Source organism: Maniola jurtina, chromosome 14 (assembly GCF_905333055.1).
Source record: "Maniola jurtina chromosome 14, ilManJurt1.1, whole genome shotgun sequence".
In the NCBI taxonomy this organism is placed as follows: Eukaryota; Metazoa; Arthropoda; class Insecta; order Lepidoptera; family Nymphalidae; genus Maniola; species Maniola jurtina.
In genome coordinates, this window is record NC_060042.1 from 5496636 (window position 1) to 5521122 (window position 24487).

Below are 24487 nucleotides of genomic sequence, written 5' to 3' on the forward strand. Positions count from 1 at the left end.
CATGCATACATTTCACAATTCATGGCAATAAAATATAATTTCCCGCATGAAATGTAGAATAAGATAAATTCTCTAAGTTTATTTTGTTTATCATATCCACCATATTGCCAAACCCAATAGCTGATGAGTGACTTCGACTGAGAGTCTTCGTCTTAGCGTTTCGTTTTGGAACGAAAGACGACCTCATACTCGTGTATCAAAATCTATTGATTAGTTTAGCAACTACGAGGGAACCGATATGATTAACCAACAAACAAATAAAACATATAATAAATAAACTCTATACCTTCCCATAGTAGGGTAAAAACAAGAGGCGTGCCTACGGGTAACCTAATTTGTCATGAACACTTGAGACATGTGCCACATGCATCTAATTTGAATTCTGAGTGTGATGAAATTCAAACAGCCCGTGGGATATGTTTCGTAACATGAGCGATACATCATTAAAGGCGTTTCAGGGTGCTTGCGAGGAATATGATATTAGTTTGTACGCCTCAGGATATAATCAGATGAATCTGTTTCATAGGGTAAGGTAATGAATTTATCTTTGCATTATTATGTGACTCGAGTAAGGGCCAACGCAGACAGAGCACGCTGAGTGGCAGCGTGTGGAGCAGAGGCGTGGGGAGTGGTGGCGAGTAGAGTTGGTTCGTAGCGCAGCATGGCGAGTGGCAACGAGTAGATACAGACGTGATGCGCCGAGTGATGACTGATAAACGGCTGTACGAGTTTTATTACAACAGTTTCAAAGTTAATAAGCTTAGTTCGAGATGTCTTCTCATCCAAATTCCTCAATGCTTGAAGACCAAAATCTTTATACAGTGCGTGTTGCCAATGATGACATGTATTTGAGATATGGTCGCTAATTATGGGCCTCATAAGAAAGCTCAGTGTCACTTAGTGGGCAATTTTTTTTACCGCGATGGAGAGAGCTATGCCTGGAGTGTCTCTACGTGATCAAATCAGGAATGAGAAGATCGGTAGAAGAATCAGAAACCGACATAGCTAACGGGTTACGAATGTAAAATGGCACATAGTTCGTAAAATTGATACATTGACATCCAAAGGCAGCGTTGGCAGGCACTACTACTACCCCCCATTAGGTAGATAGATGACATCAAACAAGTCACGGGGAACCACTGGATTCAGGCGGCGCAAGACTGTGGCGTGTGAAAGTCCCTATAAGAGATCTATTTCGAGCAGTGGATGTCGATCGGTTAACAATTATAAAGAAGAAGCTGAGTTCAAGTTGACAAAAAAAAGAAACCGCGCCTCGGCACCCTCCACTCCGTCTGTGAGCGTTGCGCTTAAAAGTACAGGATTTCGACTCTATTGTATTATTATATGATTATTAACTTAGGATTTGGATAGTCGTTGTTTACCCAACGTTGGCGGTATACCGTATATTACGTTATACATATAAGTACCCTGTTGCAACTAGGTCACGCGTCCCTGATATAATTAATTATTAATTTTCTAGCTGTTGACCTCGATTTTGTCTACGTGGTATTTATTAATTTTTTAAACTTTTCTATCGCCTCGAAAATAAACCTACTCGTCATTTAATATTAGTGATGGCCCAGTGGTTAGGACATCGGCCTCCTACACGAGGGTCCGAGGTTCGATCCTCGGCACGCATCTCTTTTTTCTGAGTTATGTGCGTTTTAAGCAATTAAGTATCATTTTGCCTTAAGGGGAAGAAAAACATCGTGGGTTAACCTGCATGTCTGAGAGTTCGCTATAAATTATAATGTTCTCGAAAGTAAGTGAAATATACCAACTTGGCCAGCAGCGGTGTGGTAGGCAATACTAAACCATTCTCATCTGAGAGAAGACTTGTGCTCAGTAGTGAGCCGGCTATTGGTTGATTATAACAATAGAGGGTAAGATTTCACTATCAGTTCCAAGGTCCTAACAAGAACGAATTAGCAGTCTAACTGTTAAAATTATCAAAGAAACAAATGGACTTTTTCGTGTCTACTATAAGTCTAATTAGATACATGAGCAAACTAAATCATTCATACTAGAAATCCTTACCAAAATTATTTTTAAAATGCGCACATTCACATTTTGACCTGCAGAATTAGCTTAGCTGACTGCAACTGAAATCCCGGCTAAACAAAAACTATTAAACTCATGCTACGAGTATGAATAGTTTGACCTCAGCAAACTATGATACCGTATTATACGACCGACCGGGGGGATTAAACTTGCTGAACCTGACATAATATACCTACCTGTTGGGTTATGATGTGGAAACTAGATCATAATTCAACAGTATGGTTCATGGTAATAATTTCTACAAAACAAAGAATCCAAAAATACTTACATAATTTATCGTTAGTTTCCTGAGGCCTAACAACATAATTATTTCAAAAATCATTTGTGTGTGTGGCTTAAGTAAAATAATGGGAGGTTGAATGGGACAGAATACTAATAGTGCTAACAACAATGCACAGACCCAGTTTTGCCAAAATGTACCAATCCAAAAGATAAGTTATGTGAAAATCATAAAAGATAAGTTGTATGAGAAAATCATAAAATATTACATAAACTTATGTTCAAAGCTCAAAGCTCTGAAGCAAAAACCCTTACTGAATTTTACAATTATTTAGTTAATAATCACAAGCAATCACACTAATATTATAAAGGAGAAAGTTTGTATGTGTGTGTGTGTGTGTGTGTGTGTGTGTGTGTGTGTGTGTGTGTGTGTGTATGTTTGTTACTCCTTCACGCAAAAACTACTGGACGGATTGGGCTGAGAATGGAGATAGGTTATACCCTGGATTAGCACATAGGCTACTTTTTATCCCGGAAAATCAAAGAGTTCCCACGGAAATTTTAAAAACCTACATCCACGCGAACGAAGTCGCGGGTATCAGCTAGTCACCAAATAAGCCTGAAAAATGTTCTCGATATATTTTGGCATGACGGTACTGTGATATAGGTAGATACAAAACAAGATGCTTTTAAAGAAATCCGTTAAAACGGATTTTATTCAAGTTTCATACAAGCTTCTCGTGAAAACTTGAATAAAATTCGTTTAGAGCTTTTTGAGATATTTTCATTTTAAATTGATACATGCACTAACCTACCTTGTCTCTTGTACCTACTTGTTGTCTTTACTATTTTCAGTAATCATTCATCCTTTTCACTGTCGCTAATACAGAATCGTAAAACACAACAAACAACCACCTTGGGAGTATCTTCAGAACATGACATCATCAAAGGCCTTTGAAGTTAGAAGGTGTCTCAGAGACTACGCTTCAATGCATAATCAGGTAAGTTCTTTCTTTCTCGGCGAGCTACTTAAGGGTCCTTTCAGGCATGCCACACACCACAGCGACAAAATATATACAGCGACAAAATATATCACACGTACTGTATGACTGTTTGCAGACGATGAGTTGCGCATAGAACGCAAGCTGACTCGACTACGGTCATGTTATACCTATGGTCAATGATCATTGATCAGCATTAGAAAAGGGTCGAAACGCGGGCGGGCACGTTAAAATATGATCAGCAGCGCAGCGCAGCGATCAAAATAGCCGCTATGGTCTGGAAAAGAATAGACTCACAGGCTGTGAGTCTTATTCTTATTCTTTCACAGCACATGCAAAAATATTGGCGTGTTATCATTAGTCATATTATACCCATATTATAAATGCCAACGTGTTTTTGTTTGGGTTTATTGCTTTGTTAGTGTGTCCTTCAATTACAACGGATTCCTTTCTTTATTTCTTTGGAGCAACGGACCAACGTAAGTTTTTGTATGGGTAGGTAGGTATAATAGTTAGGACATGAAGAGTGACAGGCTACTTTTAGGCCTAAAATCAAAGAGTTCCCGCGGGATTATTAAAGACCTAAATCCAGGCATTGAGGCTGCCGGTCATATTTTAACTACCCATGCATATTCATAACCCTAAAATTTATAGATACGTTAGTAAATTCACATAAGGTAACCCAATTTAAAGACAAAATAGCAATTCCACATTGCATTCAATTTGTATCATTTGAATTCTGGAAATGGCCTCGTAACTTAATTCCAAAATGTTGGGAAGTCCCGTGACAATTTTCTGAGTGCCCGTTATCGTACACATAAGTAATTCATGAAATAATTCAGTTTTCGGACTTTTTGAGTGCCTCTCGCGATACTACGATACTTATAGTGGTTCTCATGAATGAATTAATGAATTAATTAATGACTGAATGAATGAATATATTTTACTTGTACCTACACCACAAATACTTATATACAGAAAAAACACATAGAAATCTATGTAGTCTGTGTCGTTATTCGTTACGCATAGGGGAAAGTAGGGTATATTGGACCACTCACTAAATTGGACCACCCTCATACCTATAACACTCAAGCGTACGATTTTGGCTTCACTTTTTAAAATAGAATGAGCTTTGCCTAATATCTTTGGCTATAATTTAACTGATGCCTGGTTTTAATAAAGGACGCCTGATGTGTTTTTTTTAAGAATATTAGTAATGTTTAGTACATCTAATATTTCCCTATTCCCCTTTCCTTTCCAAGCGTAAAACTGCTACGAGAGGTAGTACAACAATGGGTGGGGTTTGAACCGACGACCTTTCGGATTTCAGTCCGCTGCGATAACCATTGAGCTATAAAGGTTTTTAAATTTGTTTGAAAGATATCAGGCTTTATTATTTCAGCTTTCATAATGAAACAAAAGGTCGTAGAGTGTGGTTGGTGTTTCAACGATCGCCCTGATGCATAAACAGAAAACCTCAATTCGGAAAGGGTCGTCATGAATAAAATTCATGAATTAAATAAAAATAAGACATTTTGTATTCAGATTCGAAAACCTGTTCCATATCCAATATCCATACAAAAACTAAAATAATATTCTCTTATAAGACGAATAGGATGTCTGTCAATTTATTTGACAGACAAAAATCACTGAACCTATTGAGATGAAACTTGTGCAGTTTGAAAACATTCCTATTTATTAGCTAAGATCTATAGACCTTACTTTGCCCAGACTTAAGTTTCCGTTAAAACGAAACAAAATTGTGCGGCGATACCTACTTACTAGGATTATGTACTACATAATCCTAGCCTATTCTTATAACGGTGACTTGCTTTAACAATGTCTTAAGTCTGAACAAATACATAGTGTGCTCTATACATAGAACTCAACCTTAGAATCAGAAGAAGAGGTTATCATACAACGACTTTGATCAAAATCGATCCACTTGAGAACCCAAGATACCTACAGCTTGTTGAATTTTTGTTTCAAAAAGTTTTTGAGGGTTCCAGAGGATATCTACGTGCCAAGGCATAATCAGAAACCTCAGAGGGGTCTGAATTAATTCATATCCTTAGAATATCAGTACCTACCTTATCTACGAATAACAATCCCATAAATGCGAAAATGTGTTTGATTGTTAGTTTGCTAATTTTTCCTTCAATCATGCCGAAACGGATATACGTGATTTTTTATAGAATATTGTTAAAAGTGGAGAGTGACCTAGGTTACTTTTTATCCCGGAAAATCCCGAAATTTTTAAACTTCCAAATCCACGCGGATGAAGTTGCAGGCATCAGCTAGTGAAAAACAATATTATGTAGATATTATTCCACTTTCTAGCATATTTTAAAGCAGAATATATTTTTATTGCATTTCATTTTCCATGTCCAATCCAGTTTATTTTTACCTAACTGAATAATTTCCAACTACCTACATTCCTAAATTAAAATTTTAAATCATGCCTTTTCAAAATTGATAATCAAGAACGCGAAAATAGTACTGTTCACCATAAATTATCCACCACCAAACCGAACATTTGGTGAACCATTGTTCACCAAAATCGAAATATACAAATGGTAATCTGAATGACTGACCGACTGATAACGATAACTATCAACGCACAGCTCCAACTACTATAGACGGATCGGGCTGAAAGGCATGCAGATAGCTATTATAACGTAGATATCACATAAGAAAGGATTCATAAAAATTTAATCTCTAAATTTGCCCACGCACTCGAACTGAACTACAGCTGAACTGCGCGTCGCGGCAGCGCCCCGCACGATATTCTCTCCAGCCGCGACGCGCGTACCGCGTAGCGCGTCACTGCCGCGCGTCGCGGCTGGAGAGAATATCGTGCTAGGCGCTGCCGCGACGCGTGGTTCAGTTGCAGTTCAGTTCAAGTGCACGGGCACTTTAAGGGGATAAAATAGAGGTTCGAAATTTGTGTCGTCCACGCGGACGACGTCGCGGGCATAACCTAGTAAGTACATAAAGTTGATAAATCAGATAACCGTTGGTTCTCAGTCATCAACATCAAGGTTTTTTTAATTATTCACATACATACAAGTTAGCCCTTGACTGCAATTTCACCTATGGTGGTAAGTGATGATGCAGTCTAAGATGGAAGCGGGTCAACCTGAAAGAGATATGGCAGTTTTCGTAAACTCATACTGCTTTGGTTTCTGCACTAAATCGCTTGGCGGCACGGCTTTGCCAGTAGGGTGGTAACTAGCCACGGCCGAAACCTTTCACCAGACCAGACCAGGTACTTACGTAATATAAGGCTCGCTAGTTAAGTTAGTTTGAAAACATAGAAATCAAGCTACTTACTTAATAATATATTGATTTTAGTCATAATGAATTAAATTCTATTGATGTTTTATTACAATAACCGACTGTGACTCATTTTCTTTATTGAACCACAATGTAGTATCTACTATGTATTGTAAATATTCCTGAATGAACCATTGTTACGTCAATCATTCAGAACGGATTTCATGATCCAATGTGAGAACTGAGAATTCGGCCGAATTTTTATTTGCGAATTGCTTTTATTTGCGAAACACTTCGATATTCGCTTCAATAACTTTCAAAGAACTCACTTACAATCTATTGATATCGTAAAATCTACCTACTTTGGTATATAATTCTATTGGTGTTACCTATACCTAACGCTTTAAAAATCCTACTATGGAAAAACGCAATATGGACAGCGTATTACATGGTATTACCATAATATGGTATATTGACTATAATATATCAAAATATCGCCTACTACCTAAGCTAAGTAGCTAACCCACCCGCCCGTCTTCGCACCGTTTGTGCTTACCCACACCATAGACATAATATATATGTATGAATGTGTTATGTTAAAATCTACACTTAATATCTTTCTAAGGGTAATCTACGAAACTAATGATTATTTTACTGATGTAACTAGCTAAGTACTTTATCGCACAGTAGTAAGTAGGTACTTATATGCTATAATTTATTATTGTATCACGCGGACGAAGATGCGGTCAAAAACTATTATTTAATATTATCGTTCCTCGTGAAATTTTCTAAATGATAATATCAGAACTCGTATGCATATTCAAATACACCGCATAGGTATCGATTTTTTATACCGAAATTTAACCTGTTACTCAAAATGTATGCATTACAAGTACAAATTACACGATAAAATAAATTGAAATACTTCTACCTAATTAAAAAGCCGTAATTTAAATAACCAGCTGCTTGTTGACTTGAAAAACGAACGTTTATCGCTTTACAGGGAGGTATAAAATTTCATAAAAGCAACCTAACAAGGAGTAATGGCGAAAAAAGCTCTTTTTCACGCCGCTTTCGCTTTAAGTTTTCTTTTTCAATTTGCTAACTGCTTCCTGCATTTGCGTCCTGTTCACTATTCCCAGAGCTTTTCTGTCATTTGTTAACATTGGGAATAAATATGAAAATTGATTTACAAAGAAAACTTATGAATACGGCACGTCTATACAATATATTCACACCTTTAGAATAGAATAGATAGAATAGATTTTATTCAAATAAACTTTTACAAGTTTAATAAGGACTTGTCTGTCAGTAAGATGTTTTTGATACATACTTTTAAGTTTTACTATTCACGCAAAAAATCACAATTTTTCAATAATTCGATCAAAAATTCTTTTTAGCACGTCTTTTGGCAGGTTCCATTCCTTCCATTGCTAAGTTATGATACTCGAATCTAATAGATTGTACTCAATCTACCACGATATCCCATGATATGCGAATGGGCTTACTTGTAGTTTGACTTCGATACTTGAAGGAATAAATAGGTCAAGTCCATGCTTCGATAATAAAATAAATGCAAATTTATATTACAGTCTGCTCTTAAGCTTTTTAACAATGAATAATTGAGTTCAAGAGTACTAAGTGCATTTCCAATACCTAGTTCAGTTTCAAATAAAAGAGACGTTAAGTAAATACACTTCAACCAGAATACAAACGCAGGAAGCTGTTAGCAAATTGTAAAAGGAAACTTAAAGCAGAAAGGGAAATGAAAAAAGAGGTTTTATCGCCATTTACTAACCACCGCTTTTATGAAATTTAAAATATCTCGCCAATGAGATAAACGTTGTTGCTTTTTCAATAGAATCGCGCCCAATTATTTTTGCAAAAGGAAATGTTATGAGAGAAAATTCAAATCATTTTTCGCAATTTAATTGGGATACCAGAAGATTGTAGTGAGCAAATTGTTATAAAAAAAATGTCAAAGCTTGGTAAATAAGCTTCTAATTTTAGCTCCGAGAACGATGGGGCTGACCTTCTTTCTGTAGAGCGTCAAATCCATCCTAATATAACTACGAAAGTATAATATCAGCTGTCTGTCTGTATGTATGTATATCCCCTATCTTTTCACGGCCCATTGGTTACAGAGATAGCTTGCACACAGAGATGGACATAGGCTACTGTTTATCCCAGAAAATCACAGAATTTCTATGTGATTTTTCAGACCTTAATCGACGCAGAAGAAGACATAAAAATTAATTTAGTTAAAAACACAGTAGGTAAGGTGTTTGATAACACAGACTACATACGTAACAAGAAGTCTCGATAGTAATTATTATAAAGGTGATCGTAGACTAGCTACAGCCGCAACATAACTTCGCTGGTGGGCGATAACTGATAAGTTTTAGTTCAGGGAAAAAATGGAATTCGGCGTTCCCGAGCGGGGAAACGCGTAGAACCTTATAGATTTCCCCTAATATTTCAGTATGTCAAATAGTAACGGAATTCCCGCGCGAATTTCCGCTTGTTTTACCCTGGCCTAATAATTAGGCTAAAACGTTTTGATACTAACCAGAATAACACAAAATACTCAAGGAATTCAAATGCGGTAAACAGTTGGAGAGTCAAAAGAAAAAACTTAAAGCAAAACGCGGCGCGAAAGAGGCTTTTGTCATTAGTCCATGTTAGTCTGCCGCCTTTATGAAATTTTAAACGTCCCGGTAATGAGGACGCCTAGTTATTTTTAAATAGCAGTTACTTATAAGGAAACGCTTAAAGAAAAACTCCGTTTAGTTCGTTTTTCATTCGCATTCAGGCGTATTTCTTCCAGTTCCAGGAGTCAGTTGCATAAATCTTTTACTTGATGTTCTACTTTTGGGGTTCTGTGCCCGAAAGGTGCCAACGGAACCCTATTCCTAAGCCTCCGCTGTCTATCCGTCCCTCCCTTAGTCCGTCTATCTGTCTGTAAACCGGCTGTAACTCGTAAACCGTAATAGGAAGAGTTGATTTTTTTACTAAATGTGTATTTCTATGCCACTGTAACATTAAAATATACAAGTGTAAATTAAAAATTTATAACACCCCCGACAAGTGAAGGTCACAAGAACCTAGAAAAGAGCTGATAACATTTAAACGGCTGAACCAATTTTTTTGGATTATAGCTAAGAACACTCGATCAAGCCACCTTCCAAACAAAAAAAACTAAATTAAAATCGGTTCATTCGTTTAGGCGCTACGATGCCACAGACAGATACACAGATACACACGTCAAACTTATAACACCCCTCTTTTTGGGTCGGGGGTTAAAAATTAAAAAGTATTGTTTCTTGTGCAATTGATGGTCCTTCAATCACGTCACAACAGAGCAATGGATCGAAGGGATTTCTTGCATGGGTATAGCTGTTAAAGACCTGGATAGTCACTAGACTAGGCTACTTTCTATCCCAAAAACCAAAGAGTTCCTACCGGATATTTAGAAACCCGGACGAAGTCGCGAGCATCAGTTAATACACAATAATTTTAAAGTAAAATGCTATTGTGTATAGTGCTCAGATTCTAAATTCATATTATTTGAGGTCACTCCATTGTTAAAGGAGTGATATATTCCTAACAAAGCTTTGTTTCGCTCACCTAAGCCCGTGCCCGACTCATAACCCCGAACAGCTCTATATTTTAAGCGAATTTCGAAAATAAGCAGAAGGCGAGTAGAGAAGACAGCGTGGAATCGCTGGCTTTGCGCCAAAACAGTTTGTCGACGGTTTATGGCAAAACCTAGCGCATCCCGATTTACTGGATGCGTTTAATAAAAATAACTTTCGTAACTTTCATTTTTGCTCTTTATCTTTGCTTCGGTTTATTTGTTTTTATTATAACTGTTCTCGATTAAGTTATTTAAGATGATAGCATACAAAAAGACAACCCACAAGACATGAAGGAGGTGTAAGAGCCGTCAAAGGCATACGTTAGATGTAAAATAAACTGAAATGTGACAGATGAAAATGCAAATGACGTCAGAAGAAGTGCTTTCATGGTTCACCCGATGATGTTAACGTCACTCACATTTTTTGTAACAAATTAAAAGGCACTTCTCGCGTGTCTTCCTGCCGTATTGGGTGAATACACATTTCGTGGAATATTTAGTAGCAATAGTGCGCATTGGGTTGTACACAAGCTCTAAAACAAACTAAGGGTCAGCGCAGACCGAGTGCGCCTTACACAGCATTCGACTATTTTATGCCGAGGCATCATGCTGCAGAATTTGAATATCATGGTACTTACGACATTCAGTCTAACGAGTCTTGCTCACATTTTAAACGATTGTACCATGCGGGCCTGTAACATTCCGCAACGCTACACTCCATAGCTCTGGCGTAAATGAAGCTTGACAATAATATGCGGGATATGATTAAATAAAAGCGGTCATGACCTTCAGCATTGAGGATTGTCGCGCAAAAAATTAGTAAATCGCTGTAAATTATAAGGAACCTAAATAATTAAATTATTTTTAACTAGCTGTTACCCACGGCTTCGCTCGCGTGACAGACAGGCAGATAGACAGACGCACTTTCGCATTTATAATATTAGTATGGTAAAGACTAGCGCTTGGTTGCAATCGACCTGCCGGCAAGTAATGGAGCGCGTTGGCCTAGTAGATGCCTATTTATTCTTGACTTGAATGTACCCATATTGAAAGCGGAGGGAAAAATGCGTTGAGTGTGTTTTGGGGGATTTGTGTAGTGTTGCTTGCTTTGTGGCTGGCTTTTCCTGCATGATTAGAAGTGGGAGGGCGGGTGGAGCATACCACGTGCTGATTTTGCGCCATACAAATTTGTTGGTTTCAGCGAATTATGCTTTTGGTTCCTTGTGCCTATTTGGTTCTTTGAAAGTTAACTTTCCCCAAAAGCAGATAATTTGGAAACCTAGGTCTATAGATAATAGACTCACCTAGTGCCTGCCACAGGCTGCCACACGGCATCGAGAGGCGCGTGCGCCGGGGGCGGAGGCTCCGCGCCTTCGCCTCCAGTCTCCGTCCGACCTTCCCAGCCCTGCAAAACAAAATACACATAGCACCTTAGACTAAGAATTGGTCTCCGCTGTTGTAGCGGGTAGGACTTTAATTCGTAGTATAGTTTTTTCTCCCAACATAAGAAATAGGACCTTTATTTTAGTGGGGGTCCAAGTTGTACAGTACATTTATAGTTACTATGTCAGTCAGTCAAAATCCTTTCTTAGTGTGCCTTTTTACTTCATAAAGAACCAAGAACCACAGAAGAGTACAACATCGATTTGAGCTGCACGTTGATATAATCATTCAGTGTTTTCTTTTTTATTAATATAAATAGGTTTAAAAACTAAATAGAATAACCCATTAATTTAAAAAAGTTCTTACTCACTAATTGGTTCATCGATGGAAATTTAAATTAAAAATCTAAAACCCTGCACAGAGACTTTTATAAAGTAGACAAGGAATAACACTGGATTTTTTGAATCCACGGAGGCGTAGCCGCGGACAGTGGCTGTTTAGCAATAAAAAAAGCTTTTGCAGCAATAACAGAGGTGTTTTTTTACAGGGTCAACAGTAGCAATTAGGACAATGACAAGCCAAGCCAATTTATTTTTAAATAAACTTTTGACCGGAAAAATACAAAATTTTTACCACGCTTTAAACAGTGGACAAGCAAATAACCCTGGCTTTAACAAATTACTTAATGGCTTTTCCGTGTTGCGGTTTACTGAAAAATTATCCTCAATATTTAAGCTCGGCACAGCTTTTCTTGAAAGTAACAAATAAAAACAAAGACTAAGTTTGAGCTTTGCTATTTTAAAGAAATTTCGTAACGCGCTCTTCAACGCGCTCTGCGTACGAACTTTTGGTTCTCATTTGAATATTAATCAGTAATAAAACTCAATGAAAAGATATACGTTTTAGAAACAAATATTATAATAATAAATATTAATTATTATAATAATAAATGTCCGCGACGTTATCCGCGTGAATTTAGGTTTTTTTAAAAACAATGTAGGAACCCTTTGATTTTCCGGACTAAAAAGTAGCCTATATCCGTCTCCCGGATGCAAGCTACCTATCTACTAAAAGGATGGGCGCCGGGTGTGGTGAAAAGTTCTACATGGAATATATGGAAATTCTCAATACCAACTCCGTTTGAATGTAGATATAGTATGTAGATCCCTCAAAAAACACTCCTCTTAAAAGTTTCTAATATTATGCGCACTATTATTTTGAATTAAGGTTTAGGCTATTTTGAACTCCGACAAGTATCTTCTTAGCAAAAATTAATAAAAAGAATTTATATTTCACTTTAAAAATATTATAAATTCCAAAAAACAGAAATTACAGCATTAAGCAAGTTAGGTTGGAATTCCGAAGTTTTACCTTTGTAAAATATTTGGAAAAGCTCCTAAATGCTGGAAAGCATAACGTGCATAAAAACAAACTGCATAGACATCGGACATCCCAGCGTTCTAATTTCAGCGTGCAGCTAAAAATAGAGGTGAAAAAATAGACGTTTCTTATTAGGCATTCTGCAGTAAAACGAACAAGATAAAGTCGAAAAAAACCAAAACACGACTACATTTCGCTTAAAAATATTACCACAGACAGACGATTCACATTTCCATCTACTATAATTAGTAGGTACAGAATGACCGCACCCAAAATAATCACTCTGCATAAATTAAATACTTTAATACCAAAGATGAAACTTGATCTTTCGATTCATTGATACATTCTTTTGCTGATGTGCGTATAGTAGATTTTTTCATATCCGCCATATTATATTGGATTTGTTAATCTTATAAACTACTTAGGTACGGCGAAACTAAAGACAATTTATGAGGGAATCGAAAAACTCACAAAAAACACATGCAATATTTTTCTCTTTATAGTCGTAGACGGTATTCCCATTGCTGAGGGTTGTGACCCCTTTCCATTAATCATTATGGTAGGAGTTCTCTTGGGATAAGAATGGGGAGGGTTCCTAGATCCTTTGGCATACAACTCAACTAACAGAACGAGATTTCGACTCTTAAGTTAATTATTTAAGTACAGTTATTATCAGATGTTACTTATAATAACTGAGACCGACGCTTAACGTGGTCTCCAAGGCACGGAGGGAACGAAATGGTCAAAGTCGGTCACCCATCCAGTACCGACTTGGATCGACATTGCTTAACAATCGCAATTGATTGATATGCGTTGTCAAAACCAGGCCACACCCTCCTAAACTCCACGTGCAATAATTACTTATTTACCTACCTACTGCTAAACTTTTAACTCTTCCGTATTCGTGTAAATTAGACCATTCTTATCAGCCATTCTGCAGTAAAACGAGAAAATGAAAGTGTGGAGGCCCACGGCTCTAAATTGAAATTCTGCGAGTGACGTTAACCAGCCATCAACCGGGAGTTTTATAAACTACCGTCACAAGTGGACGCTTTTGTATTGTCGGGCACAAATAGCTGGCTATTTATTTTATAAAGCACTGTTTTTTTAACCAACACATAAAATAGGTCGGTAAATAAGGGAACTTTTTAACATTGTGCTAGTGGAGCTTATATATACATTCGTAGTGACATGCATAGTGTGTGATTTTTTGTGAACATCACAATATAGACTCAGGCACGAATGCACGTATGCATATAAACGTACCGTACCTACGTATAACTCAGGTTAAAAAAAAATTATCAACGCTGGTTGCATTTAAGATACGATAATTGAAATTTTGCGTCCTTGGCGACGGTTGTGTATCTAAATTCTAAACGGTCGTTAAAAATTCTATAATATTAAAACCTTTCCCTTCTGAAACGATAACATTAGTTTGTGACACGAAGGGCAGCATATGGCAGGCTGAACTAATAAAAACAAACTACTCTCATTCTTCTAATATTAAGGATGGAGCTTCCAAATAAAATATCCGTTGTGAAAAATTAAAGACACAAAGATAATACTTTTTTACGTTCAATAACTATTTTTAACCCCCGACCCAAAAAAAAAGGGGTTTTATAAGTTTGACGTGTGTATCTATATTCTGTGTATCTGTCTGTGGCATCGTAGCTCCTAAACTAATGAACCGATCTTAATTTAGTTTTTTTGTTTGAAAGGTGGCATGATCGAGAGTGTTCTTAGCTATAATCCAAGAAAATCGGTTCAGCCGTTTGAAAATTATCAGCTCTTTTCTAGTTACTGTAACCTTCACTTGTCGGGAGTGTTAGAAATTTTTAATTTAGGTACACTTGTAGTTTTGCGAAGTAGGTATATTTTTACCGCTCGTTTAGGTAATAAAATCATATAAATAATCAATTAATTAAAATCCCACCAAAAACATTTCATGTAAAATGTTGCCAAGACTCACAAGTTCATAATGCTTTCACTGTTAAAAAGTGATGAGATCTCTAGTAGAGCCAAGCCCCTAGCTGAGCTTAGAATTGCGCTGCCCATGGGACCTATCCCAAGTCCAAAGTATATAGCTCTTAAATGCTCTTGAGTATATCACATTTATAACAATAAAGAACAAATAACTCTACTTACAAGCTCTGATTTTACAAACCCTAAATCTTGGTTAAAAAAGGACGGCTTGGCCGTTTAATGTTCGTGGTACTTTTATCTGATATGACATTTAAGCCCGGAATAGCTTGTGCGACAATCATGAAGTATAATAAAAATTAGTAATTGTCGAACAAACTATTCCTTATGACCTTAATATAATATGTTATGCCATGTAATGCTTTCACGAACATTAAACGGCCAAGCCGTACTTTTTTAATCAAGATTTAGGGTTTGTAAAATCAGAGCTTGTAAGTAGAGTTATTTGTTCTTTATTGTTATAAATGTGATATACTCAAGAGCATTTAAGAGCTATATACTTTGGACTTGGGATAGGTCCCATGGGCAGCGCAATTCTAAGCTCAGCTAGGGGCTTGGCTCTACTAGAGATCTCATCACTTTTTAACAGTGAAAGCATTATGAACTTGTGAGTCTTGGCAACATTTTACATGAAATGTTTTTGGTGGGATTTCATTTCTTTTTGGCAGGTGCCCTAGATTTTTTTTTTTGGATCTATTTTTTGTAGGTACCTACATCATTTTCATGGCCCGCTCTCTATCGTTACCTCTTTTTTTAAAAGCTTTTATTCTTGCAATGTATGTAACTATGTTTGTTTGGGTGGAATCTTGCAACTCAATTTTAAAGCAGATATATCAAATTTCAGTCTTTTAGGACTTCAGGAAACACATTTTTTAAATGTACAGACTGGGAAAAGTTTATTTTCCTGTTGTTTTAATGAAATCCCTAGCCTACATACCAAATTTCAGTCTTCTAGGACTTAGGGAAGTATTTTAGAACTTTTGACTAGAGGGGTTTTGAATGGCAATAAATCTGAAACCATAACAGGTAGACAATTGATACTTGGCACGTTTGATAAGTCTGTCAAGGACATATTATCCTGAAAATATCAGCATTCTAGCGATAGACTTTACAAATAATTTGCTTCCCCCATACGTGGGAGTGGAGGGGGAAATTTTTAAATTTCTTAATTTTCCTGTAGTTTGTATGCAATTTCTAGTGTACACACCAAATTTCAGTCTTCTAGGACTTCGGGAAGTACCCTAGAATTACAGACTAGAAGTTTTGACTGTCAATAAATCTGAAACTATAAAAGCTAGACAATTGATACTCAATGCGTTTAATAAATCTGCCCAGGACATCTTATCCTGAAAATATCAGCTTTCTAGCGACAGATTTTACAGATTTGCTTCACCCGTAAGAGGCGTAGAGGGGGGGGCATTTCCAATTTCTTAATTTTCCTGTAGTTTGTAGTCAATTTCTAGTCTACATACCAAATTTCAGTCTTCTAGGACTTCGGGAAGTACCTTAGAGGTTTTGAGTAGAGGTTTTGATGATCATCAGTGAGGGACGAAATCGGCGTATTTTAGGTATCAATAAATCTGTAACCATAAAAGCTAGATATTTGATATTTAGTATATTTAGTAAATTTGCTGAGGACACCTTATACTGAAAATTTCAGCTTTCTAGCGTCATCCAGACCGAAGTTATGACGGGTCGAAAATACGGCGAAACACTTCGAGAAAAAGGTACGTAGCGCCCCGGCCGCCGTTTGGCTCGTCTTGGCGGGGGCACTGCCGTGCCCCCTGATAATAATATAGTGATAACAGTCAAGAAGGATATGAAAATCTCTCTGCGTCATGATCCTCATTTATGCGGGCGGTGACACTTACCTATTACCATTAATCTCATACTGGCGGAGATTAACTTAGGATAATAAGGAACTGAAACTAATAATACTAGGTGTTTTTTTTTTTTTTAAAGAATATTAGCCATGTTAAATGACTAATATTCCCCTGTCCTCTCCAACTAAACGTCAGGCTTGTGCTAGGAGTAGGTACGACAATTAGTGCAACGGGCGGGGTTTGAACCGTCGACCTTTCGGCTTTCAGTCCACTCCTTTACCGGTTGAGCTATTGAGGCTTTGTTAAATGTGCTATGTTTATGACATAGTTAGTCTGAGTGAGTATAATTAATACTGCACGTGCACACGACCGTGACAAAATGTGCGTCGTGGACAAATATGAATATTTTAAATATAATATCGGTGGAGTGCCATGATATCTTCCATAGACAGGTTGCGTTCATATTACATGGCGTAAAAAAACATTCGGAATTCAATTAGAAAACAAAGTTTCGTTTGTTATTGACCAGTAATTCAAAATGGCTAGCACCCATTGAGATTTTTACCTCTATCATTTGTATGGGATTACGTAACAGAGAGAGCACTATACCACAGTAACTTCTTTCCGTGGATACTGGAATGGACCTGTCAATTTAGTTAAGAGATTGTGTACAACATAGTATAATTTAGTAATTAGCGACATCATAATATTATACCATTTCTATTATCCTGTTTAAAGCTCCGTGTGTAGCTAAATAATAAAAAGAATGAAATAGATACGTAAAACGTAAGTCGTATTCAAACACTTTGCTGGTCAATTTACCAGCTATACCTACTTACCTATAAGTTACGACTTACGACCATACAGTTTTCAACACAGAATCTATACTAATAAATAAAATTGGAGTGTCTGTCTGTAATTTCGAAATAACTACCTTATATTAAGCTCATAGGGTTATTTGAACGATACCTTAGCTGAATCACACGTTTTTAAAATTTTTGTCTGTCTGTCTGTCTGTCTGTCTGTTTGAAAAGGCTAATCTTTGGAACGGCTGAACCGATTTTGACGGGATTTTCACAGACAAGTAGAGGATTGACCAGGGTGTAACATAGGCTACTTTTTTAACCGACTTTCAAAAAGGGAGTTGTGTTTTTCTACCTATGTACACCGAAATCTCTGAGATTTCTGAACCGATTTGCGTAATTTTTACCCGACTACGGCAAAGCCGAAAGGAAGGGTTATGATTTTAGCAGTCTATGTATGTATTTTTTTAATCGATAGAGGAACTTTGCGACATTGTTTCATAAAAAATTTGGATTCCAACTCCTCAATCCTGATGCTGCAGGGGATCTGACCAATCCACGCGGGCGAAGCTGCGGGCATCAGCTAGTTATAAATAAATACGGTTTTTAATAATAAAACTTGTTGCTTTTTCGCCTTCACGGATTTCGTTATAATAGGTACCTACATGCCTGTTATTATCGTCCAATTATTCCTGCTATAATTTTCACTGTGACGAAAGTGTTAATAACTCCTGTAAATTGATTTCGGACACGGCTACGGAGACCCTTATATCTTAGATAGGCACAGTATTTAGTAGTAGGTATGAAAGATGCGAGATTAATAAGAACCTAAACTTCTTAAGTTTAGCTCCTTATTAATCTTAAACTCGTCCATATTATGCGAAATTTTGCAACTTTTAGAAGCTTTTTATATTTGAAAATCTATTTAGGTCAGTATAAATCTCAATTCGCGCTTTTTGGGTGTATCCTAATCTGAATTCGCCATGAATTAAAAAGATGAGTGCATAAGTACAATATTTCATCGATAAAAAAAAGTCTGAAAACTGTTCCAAATAACTAAATTTTTAATGTTAATCGAAAACTGTTTTAATCAATTTTTCTATCGATTTTCTTTAAATATACTTTTTATGGTATCTTATCAGTAAACATCGCCTGTCTTCTTTTTTTGCTCGATTTCTACTTATTAATACAGGGTATTAAGTACCTACCTATCAACCTTACTGAAACCTCATATTCAATACAATACCGGGCCGCCGTATTTCGCCATCGAGCCGGGGTAAAAATGTCAATAGTGAGGGTCGAATCTCATTAGCCAGCACCTTTTCACCGTCAGGGGCGTTAGTCGTCAACGCAAAGAACCTCTCATTCGTCTTGATTGACTCGACTTAGAACGTAAAGGGCACCGACACACGTGTTCAACCAGAGTTAGTGAACTTTTATACTGGAGCTTTTCTATAGAGCTTATACTTTGAGGTTTTTGAAATCCTTTTTAATAGGCAGCGATGCATACTATGCTCTCAAATCCCTAATCAATCTATGTCCACACTAAACATAAATGCTAGGCGGGTGAATTCATGTGATAGTCGGAGTGTGCCCGACCAACTAGTCGAATGAACGGCCCCCGGAGGGGTTCGACTCTCCCCGTCCAGTGTCCGATTTAGGGTTCCGTACCCATAGGCAGTGGCGTGCATAGGGATTAAGGCAAAGGTAGGCATTGGTTAAATAATATCCATTCACGCGCAGATTATTTATATATAATAAGTATAAAGCATTGAGCCATTTCAAAAGGGTAAGCAGTGCTTGTATGCTTCTATGACTTGCACGCCACTGCCCATAGGGTACTCTGCCTGTCTCTCTGACTTTCCGCCCGTCTGTCTGCCCGTCTGTCTATCCGCCTGTCACAAGTCTCTAGCTCGTAGACGAAAAGAGTTACACAGCTGTTTCAGTATTTGGTGTAGAACGTTGACCCAAACCAAGTATTGAATCACAATTTTAATTAAATTATTTTCAGGGTTGATCCTATGAAAAAGGAGCTATCCTGTCTGCCAGTTATCTTTTCACGGCTCTACCACTGAACCAATCTTGACTCCTAAGGTAAGGACGGACATAAGGTACTTTTCATCCTAGACATTCAAAGACTTCGCACAGAATTAAAAAAAAAACATAAATTCACGCGAATGAACGACATTATGCTAAAGAAGGTTACCTATTTTGTATGTTAGGTTTTGCATTTCTTCCTCACCACGCAGCAACGGATTCATACATCAAGATAATTTTGCAAAGACACAACTGATGAAGAGGCTATTTTTCATACCGCAACAACAAACAAATACAATACCATATAGTTAACCCATAGGGCTTTATAGGGGTTTATTTAGTTTTATTGCTAGAAAACACACCTATTGTAAAATATTCTAAGCTGCTATGAGTTTAAGTATGTGTGACTTTTGAAACCGTTTAACAAACCAATCAAAAATCTGAATGACCTAAACGACCCGAGTTATTACGTTTATTGAAGCATCCGGCAATATTTTTATTAGAGTCGAAAAGTAATTTCAACGCGGCAGTTAGATATTTTTAGCTTTGCAAACCACAATATGTTGGCCAGGCGGTGTTATCAGCTATTCAGTTTGCGTTCTTTGTATAAGTACTTAGTAATAATAATAATTTATGTAACCGTTAGGTGACCATACAAAGTTAGAATAACTTACATAAAGCTCCGCCGCATCGTCTATCGCTTTTCTCATGGATTTCAAAGTGTACCTAATTAATATTTTTAGCATTATTACATCAAAGTAATTAACTTACATAAAAGTAATGTGAAGGAATTAGCTTGCGTCCGTTATAGAAGCTAGTAGGTAAGTATAATATATTATTTTTTTACATGAGTTTTGAATATTCAATTAATCTATAGTAGGTATAAGGTACAAGCTATTAAATTATGATATACCTAATTTTATAGATAATATTAGTTCGAATGTTTCAAATAGACAAAATATATAATTGACTGATTCGATTTCTATAAAATCAAGGTAAATATCATGGGTGCCTATAAAGCGAGACGGAATAACCAACAGGCAGCCAATGAACTCGGCAGATTCCACACACACGGGGACAATGACCCTTAGCAGTTCCTTGCCCATTGGCATATTGAATGGAATTGAAACCATTTTTAGGGTTCCGTACCTCAAAAGGAAAAAGGAACCCTTATTATAGGATCACTTCGTTGTCTGTCTATCCGTCTGTCCGTATGTCGTGTCTATCGAGAAAACCTATAGGGTACTTCCCGTTTACCTAGAATCGTGAAATTTGGCAGGTTGGTAGGTCTTAGAGCACAAGGAAAAGAAAAAATCTGAAAACCGTGAATTTGCAGTTAAATTACATTACATTAGAAAAAAAATTTTTATGAACAAATAATAACAATTAAGTAGTATTTTCAATTTTCAAAGTAAGATAATTCCAAGTGGGGTATCATTTGAAAAGGCGTTACCTGTACATTCTAAAAAAGATTTTTATTTATTTTTATGCATAACACTTTTTGATTTATCGTGCAAAATGTTGGGAAAAATACCCGAGTACGGAACCCTCGGTGCGCGAGTCAGACTCGCATTTGGCCGTTTTTTTGGATTGAAGATCACAGTACGGAATTTACGGCATCAGTGTGCCATCAATTTATTAAACTCCTATTGAACTGAACTCATTAATTTATTATGATTTTTGATGAAGTTGTTTTTTTTTTAAACTAAACTTTACCTGCAACAAACTTATTAAGAGTTTAATATTAAACATTCTACTTATGTACTACTAGGTATAATTTTTTTAATAAGCTTACATCTACATGACCTAGCTACTTAGGTAGGGTAGGTAATCATCATCAACCTATATGCCTATTTAGTATTTATTTTATTTTATTTTTATTTTTTTATTTAGTATTAATTTTACTAGTATAAGTACCTGATTATCATTATCATCCCATCACCGGTCCACTACTGAAAACGAATGAGAAATGATTAGGCTATTAGTCCACCACGTCGCCGCCCACATTGCAGAAAGACAGACTTCATACACCATTGAGATTTTGGATAACACTCTAGCATACAAGTTTTCTCAAGATATCTTCCTTCATCCGTTATTTACTAACACCGAAAGTCCGAAACGTCAAAGGCGCGTAGGTAGGTATCTACCTACGCGCGCGTATTCCGGGTAGTATCTACTACCCGGAATCAAACCCAGAACTTCCTAAATAAGAGGATAACTTCTTAGCCTACCAGTTATTATCACTTCTTTTTTTCATAGATATTTACGTGCTTATCCGATCTTTTCATCATAAATATATATACTACTTAATTATGAATTTATTTCAGGCATGATCTACTTAGTAAAAAATAAACCTTATATTATACACTACTTCGAAAGTGTAGGTACTTACCTATTTTTCCTCTGGAGATATGGAAATAGGAATATTATTCAAACAATTATTATCTTTACTTGCGAGTGTCTAATTTACATTTTCTGTCTTTGTTTAGACTTTGAACCTACTTTGTATTCTAAAGAAAGGATGTTTCGAAAAGATGCTGAAATTCAGTCACAAACAAGAAACTTGTGCTAAAATTATTCTTCTTAGCTTACGACATCGGCCTACGATAATTATCAAGGACTAGGAGCCAGCGAGGGCCAGACCTTCGTTATTTTATAAAAGCTAAAAGTTTATATACATACCTATTGTCCCCAATACCTACAGGGAGGAACGACCAGCAACTATGAAGTTTGATCATGGTGGCTTTGGGAGATACCAGGTAACAAGGGTATAAAAAAATCTTACGTCAAAGTATCACACTAATATTATAAAGGCGAAAGTTTGTATGTGTGTGTGTGTATGTTTGTTACTCCTTCACGCAAAAACTACCGGACAGATTTGGCTGAAATTTAGAATGGAGATAGTTAACATCCTGGATTAGCACATAGGCTACTTTTTATCCCGAAAAATCAAAGAGTTCCCACGAGATTACAAAAACCCTAAATCCACGCAGGCGAAGTCGCGGGCATCGGCTAGTAGTCTAATTTTTAATATTTTCTTCGGAATAGTATTAGAAATAGAAATCACGTCATGTATTGTCGGACAAATGTCGTGGTAATCCCTTGCCAGACTTATTAAAGCACTTTTGATCAGTCCATCACGTGGCGACAGAAGTATTAGACGATTTTTACCATTCTATGGTTTTTATAATAAATTGACACAATAACACAATGATAATAAAGCTACTGATTACTATTAGTCGTATATAAAATATGCTAATCACTCACGACACTAAATCCATTACCTAACACCATAACACCCACCCATTCCGACCAGCAGCTGCAGATCAACTATTTTTGGATGATGATTCATGAGGTCATGACGTACCTATCTATGTAACTAATCAAACCAATAAATAGCTTTATTTGTCGAAAAATTTGGTCTTTAAAACTTTATTCGAACTAGCCGGGAATAAAAACGATTTCGATGTATTTTTAAACCCCGACCCAAAAAGAGGGTAAGTTTGACGTGTGTATCTGTGTATCCGTCTGTGGCATCGTAGCTCCTAAACTAATGAACCGAATCTTATTTAGTTTTTTTGTTTGAAAGGTGCCTTGATCGAGAGTGTTCTTAGCTATAGTTCAAGAAAATCGGTTCAGCCGTTTGAAAGTTATCAGCTCTTTTCTAGTGACTGTAACCTTCACTTGTCGGGGGTGTTATAAATTTTATACTTAGGTAAGTATACTATACATAGCATGTTTAGTATAAAGTCAACCTGCCCCATACTACATATATTATGATCATCTTGTATCAGTTATCAATAATGTCAAAGCGATAGGTATTACATTTTTTTAACTCTGCCTTTCAACTTTATAATAGTTAGGTTTATAATAGTTTCTGCATAAAATAGCTGTTAACACGGCCGGACGGACAGACGTCCTAAATTTCTATTAATTACTATAGAATCCTAGAAATTCCATACTAACCGTGCGAAACTGGGATGAGCCAAAAAAAATCCTTCTTCCTCTCCAATTAATGAAAAGCTTGTGTTAAAATATAGACATAAATCCTGCGAAAATCTAACGACATGACTAGTTACGGGATTCATGGGATTTAATTCACCCTTAATTATTGAAATATTACTAATTTTTTTATTACCTACCATATGCAACATCGTAGAGCGTCTCGTAGCAACAACACCAAGATATGCGAAATAACTAATGAACTTACTATTGCGGATTATATTATTTAGCAAGAAGTTTCATGATATAGAAGTTTCTTAAATACAACCCTACCTGTAGCTCGTCACGCTATGAGATATTTTCTAAACCGTACAAGTCATGTATTCAGGAGAAATTAAGGCTCTCAGAAAGAAGTCTCAGTTAGGTCCTACATCAATTAATAGAGTAAAATTGAGGTAGATGTTGACAAGTGAAGTTAGAAGTTAAAAATGCATGGTATAAATATACCTACCTATTAAAACAATGAACTTAAAACTAAAAACCTTAAAAATATAATACCTATAATAACTAAAATCACACTAATATTATAAAGGCGAAAGTTTGTATGTGTGTGTGTGTGTGTGTGTGTGTGTGTGTGTGTGTGTGTGTGTGTGTGTGTGTGTGTGTGTGTGTGTGTGTGTGTGTGTGTGTGTTTGTTACTCCTTCACGCAAAAACTACTGGACGGATTTGCCTGAAATTCGGAGTGGAGATAGATAATATCCTGGATTAGCACATAGGCTCCTTTTTATCCCGGAAAACCAAAGAGTTCCCACGGGATTTCGAAAAACCTAAATCCACGCAGACGAAGTCGCGGGCGTCAGCTAGTATATTATTAAAAGGAGACACTTTAGGCAAGGTTCCTCAGATACTGGCAGCGTTCTCCCTTTGAACAGCTAAAAATTATA

The 24487-nt window shown here is 36.6% G+C and overlaps 1 protein-coding gene across 1 annotated transcript in view; it reads right to left on the reverse strand.

Moving 5' to 3' along the window:
* Window positions 1-24487, reverse strand: part of LOC123871746 (galactan beta-1,4-galactosyltransferase GALS1-like) — an 89211-nt gene that overhangs the window by 63479 nt on the left and 1245 nt on the right. Inside the window, exon 2 of the mRNA XM_045915686.1 lies at window positions 11499-11599. Coding sequence (XP_045771642.1) covers window positions 11499-11599 — 101 coding nt within the window. The remainder of the gene's footprint in view (window positions 1-11498; window positions 11600-24487) is intronic.